This window comes from Saccopteryx bilineata, chromosome 1, assembly GCF_036850765.1.
Source record: "Saccopteryx bilineata isolate mSacBil1 chromosome 1, mSacBil1_pri_phased_curated, whole genome shotgun sequence".
NCBI lineage: Eukaryota > Metazoa > Chordata > Mammalia > Chiroptera > Emballonuridae > Saccopteryx > Saccopteryx bilineata.
In genome coordinates, this window is record NC_089490.1 from 281,959,409 (window position 1) to 281,975,773 (window position 16,365).

General features: G+C 42.0%; 1 protein-coding gene across 1 annotated transcript in view; it reads right to left on the bottom strand.

Annotated features, from left to right (window-relative positions):
- The window catches only part of DNAH5 (dynein axonemal heavy chain 5), a 326,976-nt gene extending 314,211 nt beyond the window's left edge, over nucleotides 1-12,765 (bottom strand). Inside the window, exon 1 of the mRNA XM_066243771.1 lies at nucleotides 12,664-12,765. Within this exon, the coding sequence (XP_066099868.1) occupies nucleotides 12,664-12,675 (12 nt within the window). The 5' untranslated portion in view covers nucleotides 12,676-12,765. The remainder of the gene's footprint in view (nucleotides 1-12,663) is intronic.
- Between the last annotated feature and the right edge of the window lie 3,600 nt (nucleotides 12,766-16,365).

A 16,365-nucleotide genomic window follows, 5' to 3' on the forward strand; every position in this document is an offset into this window, starting at 1 on the left:
CCCTCCCGCAGCCAAGGCTCCATTGGAGCAAAGTTGGCCCGGGCGCTAGGAATGGCTCTGTGGCCTCTGCCTCAGGTGCTAGAATGGCTCTGGTTGCAACAGAGCAACACCCTAGATGGGCAGAGCATCGCCCCCTGGTGGGCATGCCAGGTGGATCCCGATCAGGCGCATGTGGGAGTCTGTCTGACTGCCTCCCCATTTCTAACTTCAGAAAAATACAAAAAAAAACAAAACTAAAACTGAGCCAGGTTTAAAACACAAGAATACACACTCCATCAGCCATGAAAGCAATCAAACTCAGCACTTCGTAAATCAAGTCCAATGACAATGCCGCATATCATGGCAACCACTGGACTTATTTCAGGTTGTCACCTGTGGGGGGAGGTGGAAAGGTGGGGGAAGGCAATGCATTCATTATGCAGTAAGTGTCAGAAGGATCACATACCAATTGGTATTATCAGCCCAGAACAAAGTAAATCCCCCTCTATCCTCCTGGTTACCTCCACTCAACTATCTCTAGACCACTGGGACTCATTTCAGAATGGCCCAGCCCCTCCACCCCACAGGGTCATTTGGATCAGAGGTCACCTGACCGAGCTGGAGAGGTTGCCTCCCTAGAATTCAGATAGAGCTAAGAGAGAATCCATCTCCTGGTGGCTGTGACCATAAACCGTGGATTGGCTTCTAACTACAGGCAGACTATGGACACAGTCAAGCCAGTCTTCAGAATGAGAGGTACAAGGATAAAGCACACACCCATGTGTGCAGAGATGAGAGTCCGGGTTACTGGCCGGTCCTGGCTCTTGCCTGTTCCTCTGCCCCAGCGTCATCACTACCACATGAGACTCCCCGTGCCAACCCTGCCGAGTCCTGGCCCATTCCCTTATCTGTGCAACCATGGAATCCTAACCCACACATTAAGGGCATAGGTTCCTGCAGGAAGCATTCACTAGAAAACATTAAATCCTTGACCCATATTTCTGGGTAGGTTCCTGTGAGCAGAATCTGGGGTAACCACACTGAACCAGGCTGCTGAGGCCCACACTTGCATGCACACCTCTTTCCTTGGCCTCCTCTCTGGGGCCCTGGACTGCTCATTCCATCCCAGCTGTCACTGTGCATCCAACTCTCCACGCACAGCCCTACAGCCTCTATCTCCTCTACTCCTTATCTTCATGGCCATACGGCATGCCTCTCACCTCAGGTTCCTGAACCTGCTTGTCTCCCATGACACCCAACCAAGAGAGCAGGGGGATTAATGTCAGTGAAGCAAATGTTCTCCAGTGAGACACTGGAGCCCAGATCAATTCTCCCCCCCTCTCCCTCTACTGGACTCAGTTCACGTGGCTTCACGGCTGACATCCCCACCCACCGCTGCCCAGCTCTGGCTCACCTCACGCGTGCCACTCGTGTGCTCTCACCTTCGCTGCCTTTCTCCTTCTGCGTCTCCTGCACTCTCACTGCCTGGGGTTGGACTCCTAATAAACTGGTTACCCAAATCCATGCCCCGAGCACTGCTTTTAAGAGAACTCATGCCAAAATGTTGTTGATTGCAAGGAGGTCTGTGGTAAAATTTAGGAGCTGAATATGGTGGAGATGAAAAATTCCTGGCTAGTTCACTTTCTGTTAACTGACAGGGCAACAAGGTATTAGAATAATTGAAACACAAGACAGAAAACAATTGAGCCCTGGGAGCAAATTACACAAAGTTACTTAGTAACATCTGACCAATGCACACCTCACACAAGAGAATAAAAGTAAGATTCTGTTAGCAAATAAACTAAATATAATGTCTCATTATCCACCAAATGTGAGAAAACTTAATACAATGTTTCAGTGGGACTTCTCAAACAATGACTACTTTGCCCAGAGAAAAATGAACCCCTAGTGATGAACAACACAAACCTGAAAAACCACAACCAAAAAAAAGGCCAATTCAAGGAAGCCACTCCCATGAAGCCACTAGGTGGCGAGCTTTCCCCCTGCATTGGGTTCTTCATGTCGGTTCACTGCTCTTAGTCTGCTTGGTAAGAATTTGCTATTTGGACAAATTTGAATTTACGGGCCATAATCTGAGAATTTAAGATATATCTAAATTTAGAAAGTTGGGAAATGTTTTATTATAAATGAAATAATACAAGTAGACCTAATTGAAACTACGGAAAATGTTTTGCTTGTCCATTAACTGTGTATTTTGCTACTACTGCTCCTTTAGCCTCCGATTCTTGAGAGAGGGGCACTTTTTTTCAATATTATTTTGTATTGTATACAGTAGGGTCGTTAGACAATCATATACTTTACATAGTGTTCCCCTTGATATTTCCAGTACCCTAACTGGCACTATAGATAGTTATTGCAATATTGTTAACTATATTGCCTATACTTCACTTACTTCCCCGTGACCATTTTGTAACTATCAATTTGTGCTTCTTAGTCCCTTTACCTCTTTCGTTCAGTCTCCAACCCCCTCAGGTCTGGCAACCATCAGTTCTCTCTCTGTACCTATGATTCTGTTTCAATTTTTTTGTTCTTAAGATTCCACGTATAAGTGAAATCATACGGCATTTGTCTTTCTCTGACTGACTTATTTCACAAGCATAATACCCTTAGGTCCATCCATGCTGTACCAAATGATAAGATTTCTTTTTTTTTTTTAATTGTATATATGTACTACCACTTTTTTTTATCCACTTGTCTATTGATGAACATTTAGGTTGCTTCCACACCTTGGCTATTGTAAATAATGCTGCAATGAACAAGGGGTGCATATATGATATATTCTTCAAATTAGTGTTCTGGGGATCCTTAGGATAAATCCCAAAAGTGGAACCACTGAATTGTAAGGCAGATCCATGTTTTTTGGGGTTTTTTGAGAAGTGCCATACTGCTTTCCACAGTGGCTGCTGGAATTCCCACCAGCAGTGCAGAAGGTTCCCTTTCGTGAGAGGGATGCATTTTTATTAGAATGTCTGATGAGGTCTTTAGCTCTGCTTTGCTTTCATTTGGATGGGTATGTGTGTTTGTTGTTTAAGCAAGCACTTCTCAAGTTAGCCTAAGACAGAAAAGGAAGCTAAGTATTCAGGGTCACTGGTGGCCCAAGGGAGGTGGATGAGCCAGGGAGTGGAGGGTATTTTGTCTGCACCATAGGAGTACAAGCATAGAGATACTGTGATAACACCCCCAAAACTAAAAAACACTTCACAACGAAATTTTCAGTTTCCCAATAAGAGATTCATAAAACAATTCACTGTTGAGCTATACAATGAAATTCTATGCAGCCATGTAAAATCATGTTAAAGAATTTTAATGAAATTGAAACATGTTTATATGTTGCTAAATGAAAAAAAAATTAGAACCCCAAAAGAATATGAATCAATTTTTGTAAAAAAAAATTAATAAAAAATACAATAACTGCATGAACTGTGGGAAAGAAACTATTGATAGTGGTTCTTTCTGACACTGAGAGAAAGGCTTATAGTTTATATTTATGCTCTGTTTGCTTATCTATATTTCCTACATTTACTTCTGTCATATCTTTATTTTTTATTTTAATTATTAGCACTACTCTATTAAGCCTCTTCTAAGTCCATTAGAAATATCAACTCACTTCATAATCATAATCTTCATAATCTTCACAATTGCCTATGAAGTAGCTACTATTACCATCCTCATTTTTATAGACTCAAACATTGAAGAACAGAGGGGTCAAGTTAACTACTCAGATCACATAGCTAACGAGTGGTGGATCCCAGATTCTGTGTTCTCAACTACTAAAACAAGAGCAAAAGTAAAGATAAAGCACAGCAAAGCATATAGGAAGCAAAGGAAGGAAGCAAGCAAAGAAAGGAGAGAGGGAGGGAGAGAAGGAAGGAGGGAGGGAGGAAGGGAGGGAGGAGAGAAACTGTGTACCACAAAAGGAAAGCACACGTTTCCTTTCAAAAACTTTTAAAAAATTGCTTAATACCTTTAAAATTTTATTATAAAAAGAAATGCTTTTTTAAAAGATGAAATATAAACTGAAAAATAGATAAATATCAAAATGATTAACCCCAAATAAACTGAAAGAATTATAAAACATGCAAGTAAAATATCTCACACCAGCGGTCCCTAATGGTTTCCCCTGAACACCCCTCCCTGGCTCCCCCTCAGAGCAAGCGCCCCAGAGGGGCCTGACGCCGTCCCCAGCACAAGTCTGGGCTTAGCCTCTCTAAGCATGCCTCAACCTGACTAGTATGAAAGTCATAAATTTTTTAACTAAAAGAAAATGAAATTGTAGGGAAGAAGGGGGAGGGGTATAATGCCCAAGCCGAAAGAATGACAACCCTTAAATATTGGTTCATATTATTCAAATGTGTATGTATAAACAGGAAATACGTATGCCCCTCCAAATTAAGGTAAAACCAAGGGCTGGTGAACAAATGAAGTCTGTGTCTGCAGCAAAAACAAACTGGCCAATTCCACTAGATGCTTCTAAGGGGGCGTTCGTGGTTGAGGGAGAGGAAGGAAAAAGGAGGAGGAGGTAGAAGGGGAGGAGAAGGGAACAGGGAGAAGAAGCCTGGAGGAATGAGGGAGTGTGACAGAAGAGAAGGGGGCATGATGGGGAAGCTCTTATTTTACCTGCTGAGGAAGTGGACGCAGACAGACAGTGAAACTCATGAAGCCTAAAAACATTTTCCTTTTTTTCCTCTGTCCCTCCATTCAGAATTCCAGGAAGAAAAAAAAAATCCCCATCTGCAAAAGCAGTGAATGTGTCTTTATCTCTTAAATACACGGTCAGGATTAAATTTTGTAAAGAAGTTTGAGTGTCATATGTAACAAGCATTAAGTAAAAGCCTTTACTTTACTGCAATATCCTCCAGTACACAAAACAGGAATTAATAGACCTTTTGAAAAAAGTAATCGTAATACAAATAAAGCAAGTGCTGCTTAGAGGGAGACCCAAGCCCCAAAAGCTGCAAAGTAGTGTTACAAACTCACAAAGAATGAGACAAAAGTTCATTTCACCCATTTAGTTCACCCACTTACCTACCTTCCAGGAAACCAGTATTTTTTAAACAGTCAGGGATTAAATTGTTTTAAAGTAATATTGTTCATGTCACTGCAAATGCCAAGTCTTGTTAAAAGGAGCTCTCTATTCCACTTGACAGACGCAGGTTTGTCTGGTGTGCAGCCGCAGAAGGCTGGCCCAGTGGCAGGTGCTACTTAAGCTACAAGAACAGGAACTGCTGAGTTGAGCTAAGCATCTTGAAGCTGCTAGGATTTCCAGCAGTGTTCAGCCTGAAATGACTGATCACTCTCATCCTCTCCCCCACTAGTTTACTAATCTCACCACATCCCTCAGGCCCCAACCAAAAAGTCCGCCATATTCCCAGATTACCCACAAAGCAGCACACAGCACATTTGGGAAATTTAGAGGACAGAGATAGAGGTAAGAACAAAGCCAAGCCCATGATATCGCTTTTCAGAATCTTTTTATCACTGTTTTAAAAGATCGTTTGCACCTAGTCTTTGCTCTTTAGCCTTTGATCAAAATGAATAAATATTTTAACCTAATTTCTTTACATTTCCTAATTTACTAGTGATGTGCTGGGCTCTGTTTTATTTCACTTGGTGCCAGTGGCCTAAAAACTTGACGTGAAGGAGGGAAGATAGTGAGACAGACCCCCACATGTGCCCCAATCGGGGGTGCCCTAGCAACCCCATATGGGGCCAATGCTCGAAATCAATCGAGCTAGCCTCAGCTCCTGAGGCTGACACTCAAACCAATCGAGCCACTGGCTGTGGGAGGGGAAAAGAGAGAAGGGGAGAAGGAGGGGAAGAGAATCAGATGATTGCTTCTCATGTGTACCAGAACCATGGATTGAACCTGGGGACATTCACATGCCAGGCTGACATTCTATCCACTGAACAAACCAGCCAGGGCCAACATTTTTTAATCTATCCATTGTGGTGGCACAATGGATAGTGTTGATCTGAAACACTGAGGTTGTCAGTTCAAAACCCTGGCCTTGCCTGGTCAAGGCACTTATGGGAGTTGATGCTTCCTGCTCCTCCCCCTTTCTCTCTCACTCTCACTCTCCCCCCCCCACCTCTCTAAAAAATGAATAAAATTTATTTTTAAAATGGGGATTGTAAAAGCCTAGTTTTAAGAAATTCCATTGCAGAAATACATCTTATGTCAGGGGATTCCCTTCTAATGGAGCTGTACTTATGTAAGAGGCTCGATAAAGAACTGCTAAGTCATTGGCATTCCACCCACACCTAAGGTTATTTCCCAATCCTAAAAAGGCGATCAAGAAGGTAAGACTACATTATTAGACCTCTTTAAATCTTTATAATGAGGTTTAAAATATTAGTTCGCTGGGCATATATTTGCACAGTGAGCAAGACATAATTAAAACTGCCAACGTGAAACTTAATCAGCCTCTCCCCTCCCACACCTGCTATCACGACAGAGGCCTCTAGACAATGACCCAGATGCCTAATTATCTCAAAAACACCAAAGCTCTTTTTTTTTTTGAGAAGTGGCAATATATTTCTGCTATTCATTTAACACCCTTACAGCATAGATACGCCGAGGAAAGGGCAGTGAGAAACAACAAACATGGGGGATGATTAACATTCTCAATGAACAGCCACTGGGTGCCCACCTGCTTCCTGGGCAGCGCCTGCCTACACATGCTTAGCTTTGAAACATAGAACCTAGCATCCTAACAGGGATAAATTAGGTCCCCAAGTCATTAGGAAGTTAATAAGCAAATGCAATCGTGCTGCAAATGCCATAACACATTCAGAAAGAAGTTAAATATGGCATGTTCTTATTACTCTAAGTTTTCTCTTTCAGCAAGTGGAACCTATTTTACAGGTAAATGAAGGGACTGAGATTTTTAAGTTTCTAGGGCTACACAAGCCTAGTAAACGGGTACCGAATACCCAAGTCTTCTGAGATTAATTTTCTCAGCAAAAGAAAATCAAATATTCCACCGACTCTGTTATCAACCATGAAGGTAAGAAAATGCAAATGACAAAGAATTTAGTCTCATGAGACTATTCAGTTAATAAACATTTTTAATTGTCTTATCCACATTGGGCTAGAAGTAACATGGGTATTTCCCCTCAGAGTTTAAGGGCATAAATGAAATAAGTTGTATAATCCATCCTCAGAAAATGTTTTAAAAGCATGAGCTACAACTACATATAATCAAAGCCTGTTATAACATGGAAAATAAGATTACACTGTTTCAGCAACTTTTAACTGGTGTGCTGCAAGAAATTTTAAAATGTTCAATACCTGACTATTTAGTCAGGGGCAGTGACTTCTTCCCTCAGATTGTCAAATTAAAAAAATGACAACAGCCAGGACAACAATAGCCATCTGGTGTGAATGAATCAAAATTATTCCTGTTTTTTTGGTCAGATTGGCAAAAATACCTTTTTTGGTGTGCAGCAGAATTTTAGTAATTAGTTTGTGTGCCATAAGACAAAAAGGATTGAAAATCGTAGCTCTATTCTAGTGACCATATTATTCATCATTACTACTCTAAGAAGTCACCGTAGGTTTGACAGTCTTCTCCACCCATAAGCTTATAATCATTTTTGTGACAGAGAGAGAAAGAGACAGAAAGAGGGACAGATAGGGACAGACAGACAGGAAGGGAGAGAGATGAGAAGCATCAATTCTTCATTGCGGCTCCTTAGTTGTTCATTGATTGATTTCTCATATGTGCCTTGACTGGGGAGGCTACAGCAGAGTGAGTGACCTCTTGCTCAAGCCTGCGACCTTTAGGCTCAAGTCAGAGACCATAGGGTCATATCTATGATCCCACTCTCACGCCAGCGATGCCACGCTCAAGCTGGTGAGCCCGCGCTCAAGCTGGCGACCTCAGAGCTTTGAACCTGCATCCTCTGTGTCCCTGTCCGACACTCTATCCACTGCGCCACTGTCTGGTCAGGCTCCACCCATAAGCTTAGATGGAAAAGGAATCATAATCCTGCTGGAGAGAAATGACCTCAGTCTCACAGGCCCTGCCTCTTTGCCTCCAGACTGCTACACACCTAATTGGTGTGTCTGCTGCCATTACCGCATTTGTCTGTAACATTTCTTCTCCCTGTGTGGCCAGCTGCTCACTTCCTCAGGTTCACTTGGGACAGCTGCACAGGTTCATTGCCACAAACTATCTTCAGTAGCATCTGTCCATCACACATGAATGGCAGCGAACCTAGATCAATGTGGGCAGACTAACAACATTCCGGGAATTCCTACACACAGCCTGTCATCAGACAAGGACTCCAGGAGGCTGATGGAGGCCACTTTGCGGTTTGCCCCGCACTGACTCTCTGTGCTGTTCACGCTGTCACACTCACATACATTTTGTTCTGAGTCGTTTTTCATTTTACCTAATTTAAGATTTTCAAGCATGTGGCATGCTTATCTTCCCAAAGTGATGGTTGCCTTTCAGCCTCAGTGTTCTCACCTACCTCACCAGGCTATACCTGGGATCATTTGTGCAAACTGTTTAGCACACTATTAGTTTGCTCGGATTACCATAGCAAAATACCGCAGACTGGGGGGCTCTTAGAAATCCATTTCTCACGGTTCTAGAAGTCCAAGATCAAGGTTCCAGCAGTCTTGGTTTCTTCTAAGGCCCCTCTCCTCAGCTCGCAGATGCCAGCCTTCTCTGTGTCCTCACAAGGTCGCCCCTAGGTCTCTGTGTATCTGTGTCCTAATCTCCTCTTATGATAAGGATGCCAATCATGTTGGATTAGGGCCCACATCCACATGTTTGACCTCATTTGACCTTAATTACCTTTGAGAAGGCTCTTTCTCCACAGTCATATTCCAAGGTGCTGGGGTTAGGACTTCAACATATAGCTTTTGGGAGGACAACATTCTACTCATAATACATAATAAGCACTTTTGCTGTGATACTTATCAAAACCTATCTTGTCGGATATATGAATGCCTTTATTACTAAACTGTAAGTGCTGAGAGCTTATAGAAGGTCTCGTTTCTCCTCTTGGTGATGATCCTCAGGACCCTATCAGGTCCCCCACCAACACTGCAGCATCACCTCCTGCCTCCCCCCACACTGGCCTCCTTTCCACGTCAACCTATAGCCTCTGGTCCCCACAGGGATTAGCTCTTCTAGCTGGAGAGCTCTGTCCTCCTCTGACCTCACTCGCCTCTGCTGGGCCTTTCTGTGTCCTATCCATAGCTGCCTTCCCCACCAGGCTGTCAGCTCTACACATGAGCAAGGACTCTTACCTGTTTGTTCCCTCATGTCTCCCCACCGCTCAACACAGTTCCTGACACTTAACCAACCCTCTTTCAGGCAACATTGCTAGAGTCAGCGATGACTGCTTCCTCTGAGCTGTGCCTTGCTTTGTTTTATTGTAACGAGCAATGACATGGACATTTCAGGACACCAACGCATCTCAAACTCTTTTACCCTTTACCCCAAGTAGGCTGAACAAGGTTCAGAAGTGGCTCACACAGTGTTCAGATCTCCAAAAGTAAGCTTTTTTATTTTTCCTAGTGTCCAAGCATTCCAACGATGTCCACAACCACTCCCATGGTGACAGTGCTTTTCCCATATTTACAGCCAAGCCCTGCTGGCCCAACCTGAAGGTTGCCTCAAAAAAAAAAAAAAAAAAAAAAAAAAAAAAAAAAAAAAAAAAAAAAAAAGATATTCTGACTCTTCATATTATCTCCCCAGGCAGAAATGTTGGCCCATGGGAATCAGACCATAATTCTACTACTCCATCTGGGGTAGCAACAATAGCAGACTTCCTGTAAATGGACTCAAAGTATCTCGAGTTAACCGTTGAGTTGAGCTACTGGTTTTTATTCACAAAGTAATGTGTGAACAGTTGTTCCACCCCACCCCCCTTTATTTGTCTGCTTGTTAAAAGTAACGCTACAAAAAGTAAAACCAAAAGCAAACAGCAGAGAGGTAAAAATAAACAGCCACTGTGCTCAGTGCCAGGGAAGAGCTTAGCATGACTAAAGGAGCAAATGTAACAAGCAAACTTCCTCCTAATGTTGCCTGTGCAGCAGGAACCAATTCCTCGAAATATCCATATGCAAAACAGCCTTTTTCTAATGCTGGCACTCACCTCATACATGGAAGAAAAACGGGGTGCCTGGACTTCTCTGAAAAATTCAAAGTTCTGCAGAAGTCACAGCCCACAGATGCAATAATCTGTATGCACCAGTATTTGTTTGTTTCTGTTTTTCCTAAATAATATAATCACAGAAATCCGTATTTGCAGCATTGGTGGTAAATTATTATGGCTGCTAAAATGCTTTCCACATCAGCATCAGATGGTGCACTAAACTGCCATTGGTGAGGGTTTGGAAAATGATGCTGTGTTGGAAACAGTACTGAGCTACACTTGTTTCTTTTCTGCTTCCTTTCACCCTGATCTGGGCATGCTCACTTACCACCTTCTGTTTCCAGTTTATGTAAAACAGAGTTTGCTCACTTAGCTTAGCTGGAGAGACACATAAGTTGTACAATAGTACTTGTAAGGATGTGATCCAGTGCACAGAAAAACAGAAAATATTTACCAAAGGATGCTAAGTTTGTCTCAGGAGAAGAAAGTTGTGTAAAAATTTAGGGAATATCATTCTTCATAATTTTTCCTAACCACAAAATTTATATTTATATGTATATAATTTATGATTATATATTTGTAGTTTTATTTAAATATATAACATATTTAAGTATGTAAATGTTTATATATTTATATATGTATATTCATTATGAAAAATCATTAAATAAAAAAAAGAAAAATCCTCTTTAATGCCACCAGCCAGAGGTCATCAGTCTCAGTATATTGGTATTGTCTTTTTATTTATTCTGTTTTCTATATATATTTATATGCCTTGTCTATGTTTATAGAACTGGAACGCTATTGTTTTAGTGGCCTATCTTTTTCGTGCATTAATTGTAAACATTCTCCCATGTTATTAAAAAATCTTCTATAACTTTTTTATTTTTGCAAATTCAGTCAGTAAAAAAAAGTTAAACAAAAGACATTTAATCATTTTAAATTTTCTAACTTCAACTTAAACATATTAAGGGAAAAGTAGAAGAGCATAGCATTGAAATCTTAAAGCAAGCATAATGCATAATAAAATACAACAAAGGCTCTAAAGTTAATAGCCATGTTTTCTACCCATACAGGGTAAACGTTTATTAATTTATGCAGAATTACATTATATGTGAATTTTAAATTAAGACATATATTTATCATTGGTTTATTAGTATTAGCAGTAGCAATGTCACCTGTCATTTCAGGATTACTACTGTAACTAAAAAGGCTAAGAAGAACCAATGAGAATTGTTTAATGCAACATAAAATAGATAACGTTGGAAATTCCAAGCACCATATTTCCCCATGTATAAAACACACCATTTTTTTGAAAAATTTGGGGTCTAAAACTTGGTGCATCTTATACAGTGGTTGTAGATTTTTTACTTGTATTTCCTGCCTTTTTTACAGTGATGAGGAGTTGTATGAATTTTATAATGCATAAAACTTTTCATTAACTTTGTGTAATTTTTTTTCTTCAAATTTCAGGGCCCAAAAGTAAGGTGCATCTTATACGTGGGAGCGTCTTACACATGGAAAAATACGGTACTTATGACATAAATTATACAAAAATAAGAACATTCACGTGTCTATCATAACAAGATGTTCACAAAAATAAAACAGTAAGTTTTGAGCAAGATAAAAATCGACAGAGAGGAGGAAAACGTTGAAATATTACTCACATAAACTATATACATTGCTCTTATACAAAATATAAATGTACATTCATTAAGTCATGACAGGGTGCATATTTTATTGATTACCATAATCGGTATAGCTATAGTTATATAGCTACAGATACGTAGTAGGTAAGTGAAATAATAGAATATACACTGTCCCTCGAAAGCAAATGCTAAAACAAATACCTGGACTATATTTTTCATTCCACAAAATTCATTTTTAAGAGGGAGCAAAACTAAATGAAGTGCAAGCTGATCTCAATGCTCCAGGAAGCTTCCAGCTGCCTCCCACCTGTTGTGCATGGAGGCAAATACAAAAGACCAGGAAAGCACCCACGGGGCTTCCGCTGCGTACCATCCCTTCCCTCTCTCCTAGGGAACTAAATATTTGCTTTCATCCAAACCCAAGGGCTAACGAGAGCTAGAAACAGCCATCAAACTTGGCACAAAAGCAGCCTGCGCCCCACCTGGATCTCGGATGCTCGCTGTGAGACAATGGGTTGCTTGGTCCTCGTCGCTAACCGCCAGAGGGCCATTCCGGAGCCAGAAGAAAGGTAAAATAACAACTTGAAGAGAAAGAGGGCGGGGTAGTTCCTGACCCTATCACTTTTCCATTTTTGTGGGTGCCCGGACACAGGACTGGGCACCACGTCCTGAGGAAAACCTGCAAAACTCAAAAGCCAGCAACTCTAACAAACTCCTGAAAGCACTTTCAGACCCGCCTGCCCCCATGTCCTGAAGCCGAATCCCAGACCAGAAGGCCGCCCCTCTCGAAACCACCTCGTGGACCCCACGGAGCCCGAAGTTCTGGGGAGCCCGGCGGCCGCGCATGCGCTGCGGGGACGGGCGAGGTGTAGGAGCCGCAGGGACCGAGAACGCACAGTACCGGCTTGTCCATGACGTTGCGCTCCGGTGCTTCGCGGGGACACGCAGCAAGTCGCTGCGGGCCGGTGCTCCCGCCGCTGTCGCCGTCCTTTGCCCACGCTGCTCCACGGCGCCACTCGGCCCGCAGGTTGCCCAGCTCGCGCTGGTGTTTGCGGCTCGCGCGGTTGCCTTGGCGACGAGCAAAGCTCCGCCTGGACTCGGCTCCTTTCTCCCGCTCCCGGCGCTCGAGCGCCTCCCGGGACCCCAGCGTCCTGAGCTACTTTTACCGCAGCCCCCTGAGGGCAGGTCCCCGAGATCGCGACTTTGCCCCGAGCCCAGATGCTGTTTCTTGACTGTTTTCTATAAGGTTTTTGTGAGTTCTCAGCAGGATGTTACCTCTAGCATCAGCCAAGCCCACTTATTTAGAACTTGTTTCAGTGCGGAATTTTAGGCTTTTCTAGCTCTGGGAGAAATAAGTCAAAAGGGAATTTGGAATGTTTCAACATCTCCCCACAGTCTTGACTCTTACTTAGGTTCCCCTCATTCCTTCCTTGTCAGCTTAGAACTCAATGGATATATTTAACCTTGAGTTTTAACCTGGAGGTGACAAAGGTGATTTCCTGAATGCTGTCTGGCTGTCAGAACAACAGCTGCATTGGCATATGCCAAGTTCCAGAAACTTTGCCCAAGTCTTTTCAAAGGAGAATGTACACATTTTACATCTGCCAGGTCTTCTCTCACTGGGGCTAGGACTGTGTCCATCAGAAATAGAATGTGAGTCACATGTATAAGTATATATTTTCTAAGAGCCACATTTTAAAAAGTAAAAAGAAGCAGGTGAAATTAATTTTGATGTTTTATTTAACCCAATAAAGGCAAAATATCTTTTCAACATATTATCAATATCAAAATTATTCTTGAGATAGTTTACATTCTTTTATCATACTTAGTCTTCAAAGTCTTACTTGTATTTAACACTAACACCCTATTTCAGTTTGAACTAGCCACATTTCAAATGCTCAGTAGCCGATGTGGCTGGTGACTAAGGCATCGAACAGTTCAAATCTGCTAGATTACAGACTCTGGGAAGATCAGCTCCAAAATTCCGTGGAAATGAGAGAATCACATCTGCCCATAAGGGCTATTAAAATAATAGGTTAACTCTTGAACAGTGTTCAAATTGTTACAAGGAAAATAAATCTTTAATCAGTATAAACTCTAAATGCCCTTCAGAAACTAAGAAAATCAGAAATACTTTATGTGCTTTTTTATTAACTAATAAATTATTTTTAGAGCAGCATAGGTTCACAGAAAAAGTGAGCAAAAAGAAATGAAATTCTAACTACCTGACTTTGTAGCCATTTGCGTAACTCTGCCTACCAAAGGGCCTCCTTGCCATGTGAGGCCCTGCTTGCTAGTCTAAGAAGAATGCTGACTGGGGCTGGACAGCTCAGTCCCATCCGCCCCTGCTCTCTCAGGGACCACACAGCCTCACCATCCTATCTCTCCTATTAGCATATTCTCAGAGTTCATTGTACGCCCTAATAATCACCTTAGAAGAGTTTAGAACCAAGTCCTCAAGAAACGAAATGAGTTATTATTTTAATAGAGGTTAAAACTCAGCTTGGCCAGGAATGACAGCCCTAGGGAGAAAGGATGTCCATAGCATCTAAGTCTGAGAAGGGGAGATGAGAGCTCACACTCTTCTAGATGATTAATGTGCACTAGCTCATTTTATCCTACAACACCCTCTACACCCAGCCACTATCACATTGCCCCTGTACTACAGTGGAGACACAGAGAAAGAGGAAGTGGCTTGCCCAAGGTGCAATAGCCAGAAGAGTAGGGCACTAAACCCTAAACCAGTGGTTTTCAACCTTTTTACACTTGGGGACCCGTGATAATAGGAGAATTATTTTGAGGATGACTAAGGCAGGAATTACCCTGAGCATCAGTGAATCTGACTAAGTCATTGGATCTATAATCTTCATACAACATCAGGGTGGTAAACTCCTTTGCCTACTGGCACGAAATTTCTGGCAGACTGGTCCACAGACCAGCTGCCCTAGATGATATTGAAATGACAGAAAGTCCAGAAGACAAGGGGGTGGGAAGAAGAAAGAGCACCCCCAAGGGTGATGGCACACCAACACGATTCTGGCAGGTTGCAGAAAGAAAGTCAAGGCTAATACAGTCAACGCAATCCTGTAGTTCCCTGGTCTCTGTCACCTTAGGCAAAATTGTGAACATTTTGTCTTTGGTCTTCTCTTCCTGCTAAAAATTATTCTTTGTTCCCAGAGCAGTGCCTGTTGTTCAGGATGTCCAAGCTAGAGCAGACTTCCTTGAGTCTGGACTGGGTCCCAGACCGTCCCTGGCCATCCCGGTCCATGACTTCCGAGCTTAGGCATCACTCTCAGAGGACCCCCTTCTGGCTTCCTGACTAATATTCTAGATTAATTCCAGCAGTTAGTAGCTGTTGGGCAGATAGCTGGCTCAGCCAGTCTCCGGCATCACCCACAGCCGCACTCTTAAACTTGACTTTCTAGAGATGGAGTCAGCTCAGTGTTAGGAACCTTGAATGAGATAACTGGTTGGCAGAGAAGATGCGTGAGCTGGAGGAGCCTGCTCCTTAGATCCTGCCTGCTCTGATCATGGCTGGAAATAATCCCACCATTGTAAGCATTGGGCCAACCTACTTTGAAATATAATTCAATTTCTTTTCCTAAAAAAATTTTTAAAGTAAACCTTAAAATAAAACCTCCATTTAAATTGCTCTTCTAACAAGTGATTTAAGTACTCAAAAAATGGCTCTGGAATTAAAAAGACCAAGTGAATGAACACATGGTGATTTATTTATTGTCCGCCCATATAGAATAGAAGACATCAAGACTAATTACAAAAAATAAATAAATAAATAATAAGATTTCAGATAAGGCAATAACCAAAGGTTATCATTTTCTGGAAAAAGAAACAAAGACCAACTCACCAGAGGCTACTATTTATTGACAGAGACAGAACTAGAACTCAAGTCTCTCTCTTTTTTTTTTTTGTACTGTATTATATAATATATTTTAAGACTTAAAAACCACATATTTCCACCTGACCAGGCGGTGGCGCAGTGGATAGAGCGTCGGACTGGGATGCAGAGGACCCAGGTTCGAGACCCAAGGTTGCCAGCTTGAGCGCGGGCTCATCTGGTTTGAGCAAAAGCTCACCAGCTTGGACCCAAGGTCTCTGGCTTGAGCAAGGGGTTACTCGATCTGCCATAGCCCCACGGTCAAGGCACATATAAGAAAGCAATCAATGAACAACTAAGATGTCACAACAAAAAACTGATGATTGATACTTCTCATCTCTCTCTGTTCCTATCTGTCTGTCCCTATCTAGCCTCTCTCTGACTCTCTCACTCTATGTCTCTGTAAAAAAACCAAAAAACCCACATATTTCCTTCTCCAGGTATGATTTTTCAAAACTACAATTCTTTTCTAATTTACCCCCCAAAAAATGTAAATTAGTCTACAGAATTTTATTAACTGTTCTACTTCCATAATTGGGGGGGCGGGACTTTTGTTGCCTGTTTTAAATTATGGGCTAGCAAGTATCAATAGACAGTGAAGAAATGATCAGGTCACAAATCAGTATTAAACCCAATGATAAAACTCAGCAATGGAAGAAGTTACTGTTGTTGGCAAACCCACCACATTTCAGTTTTATTCTTCTACGC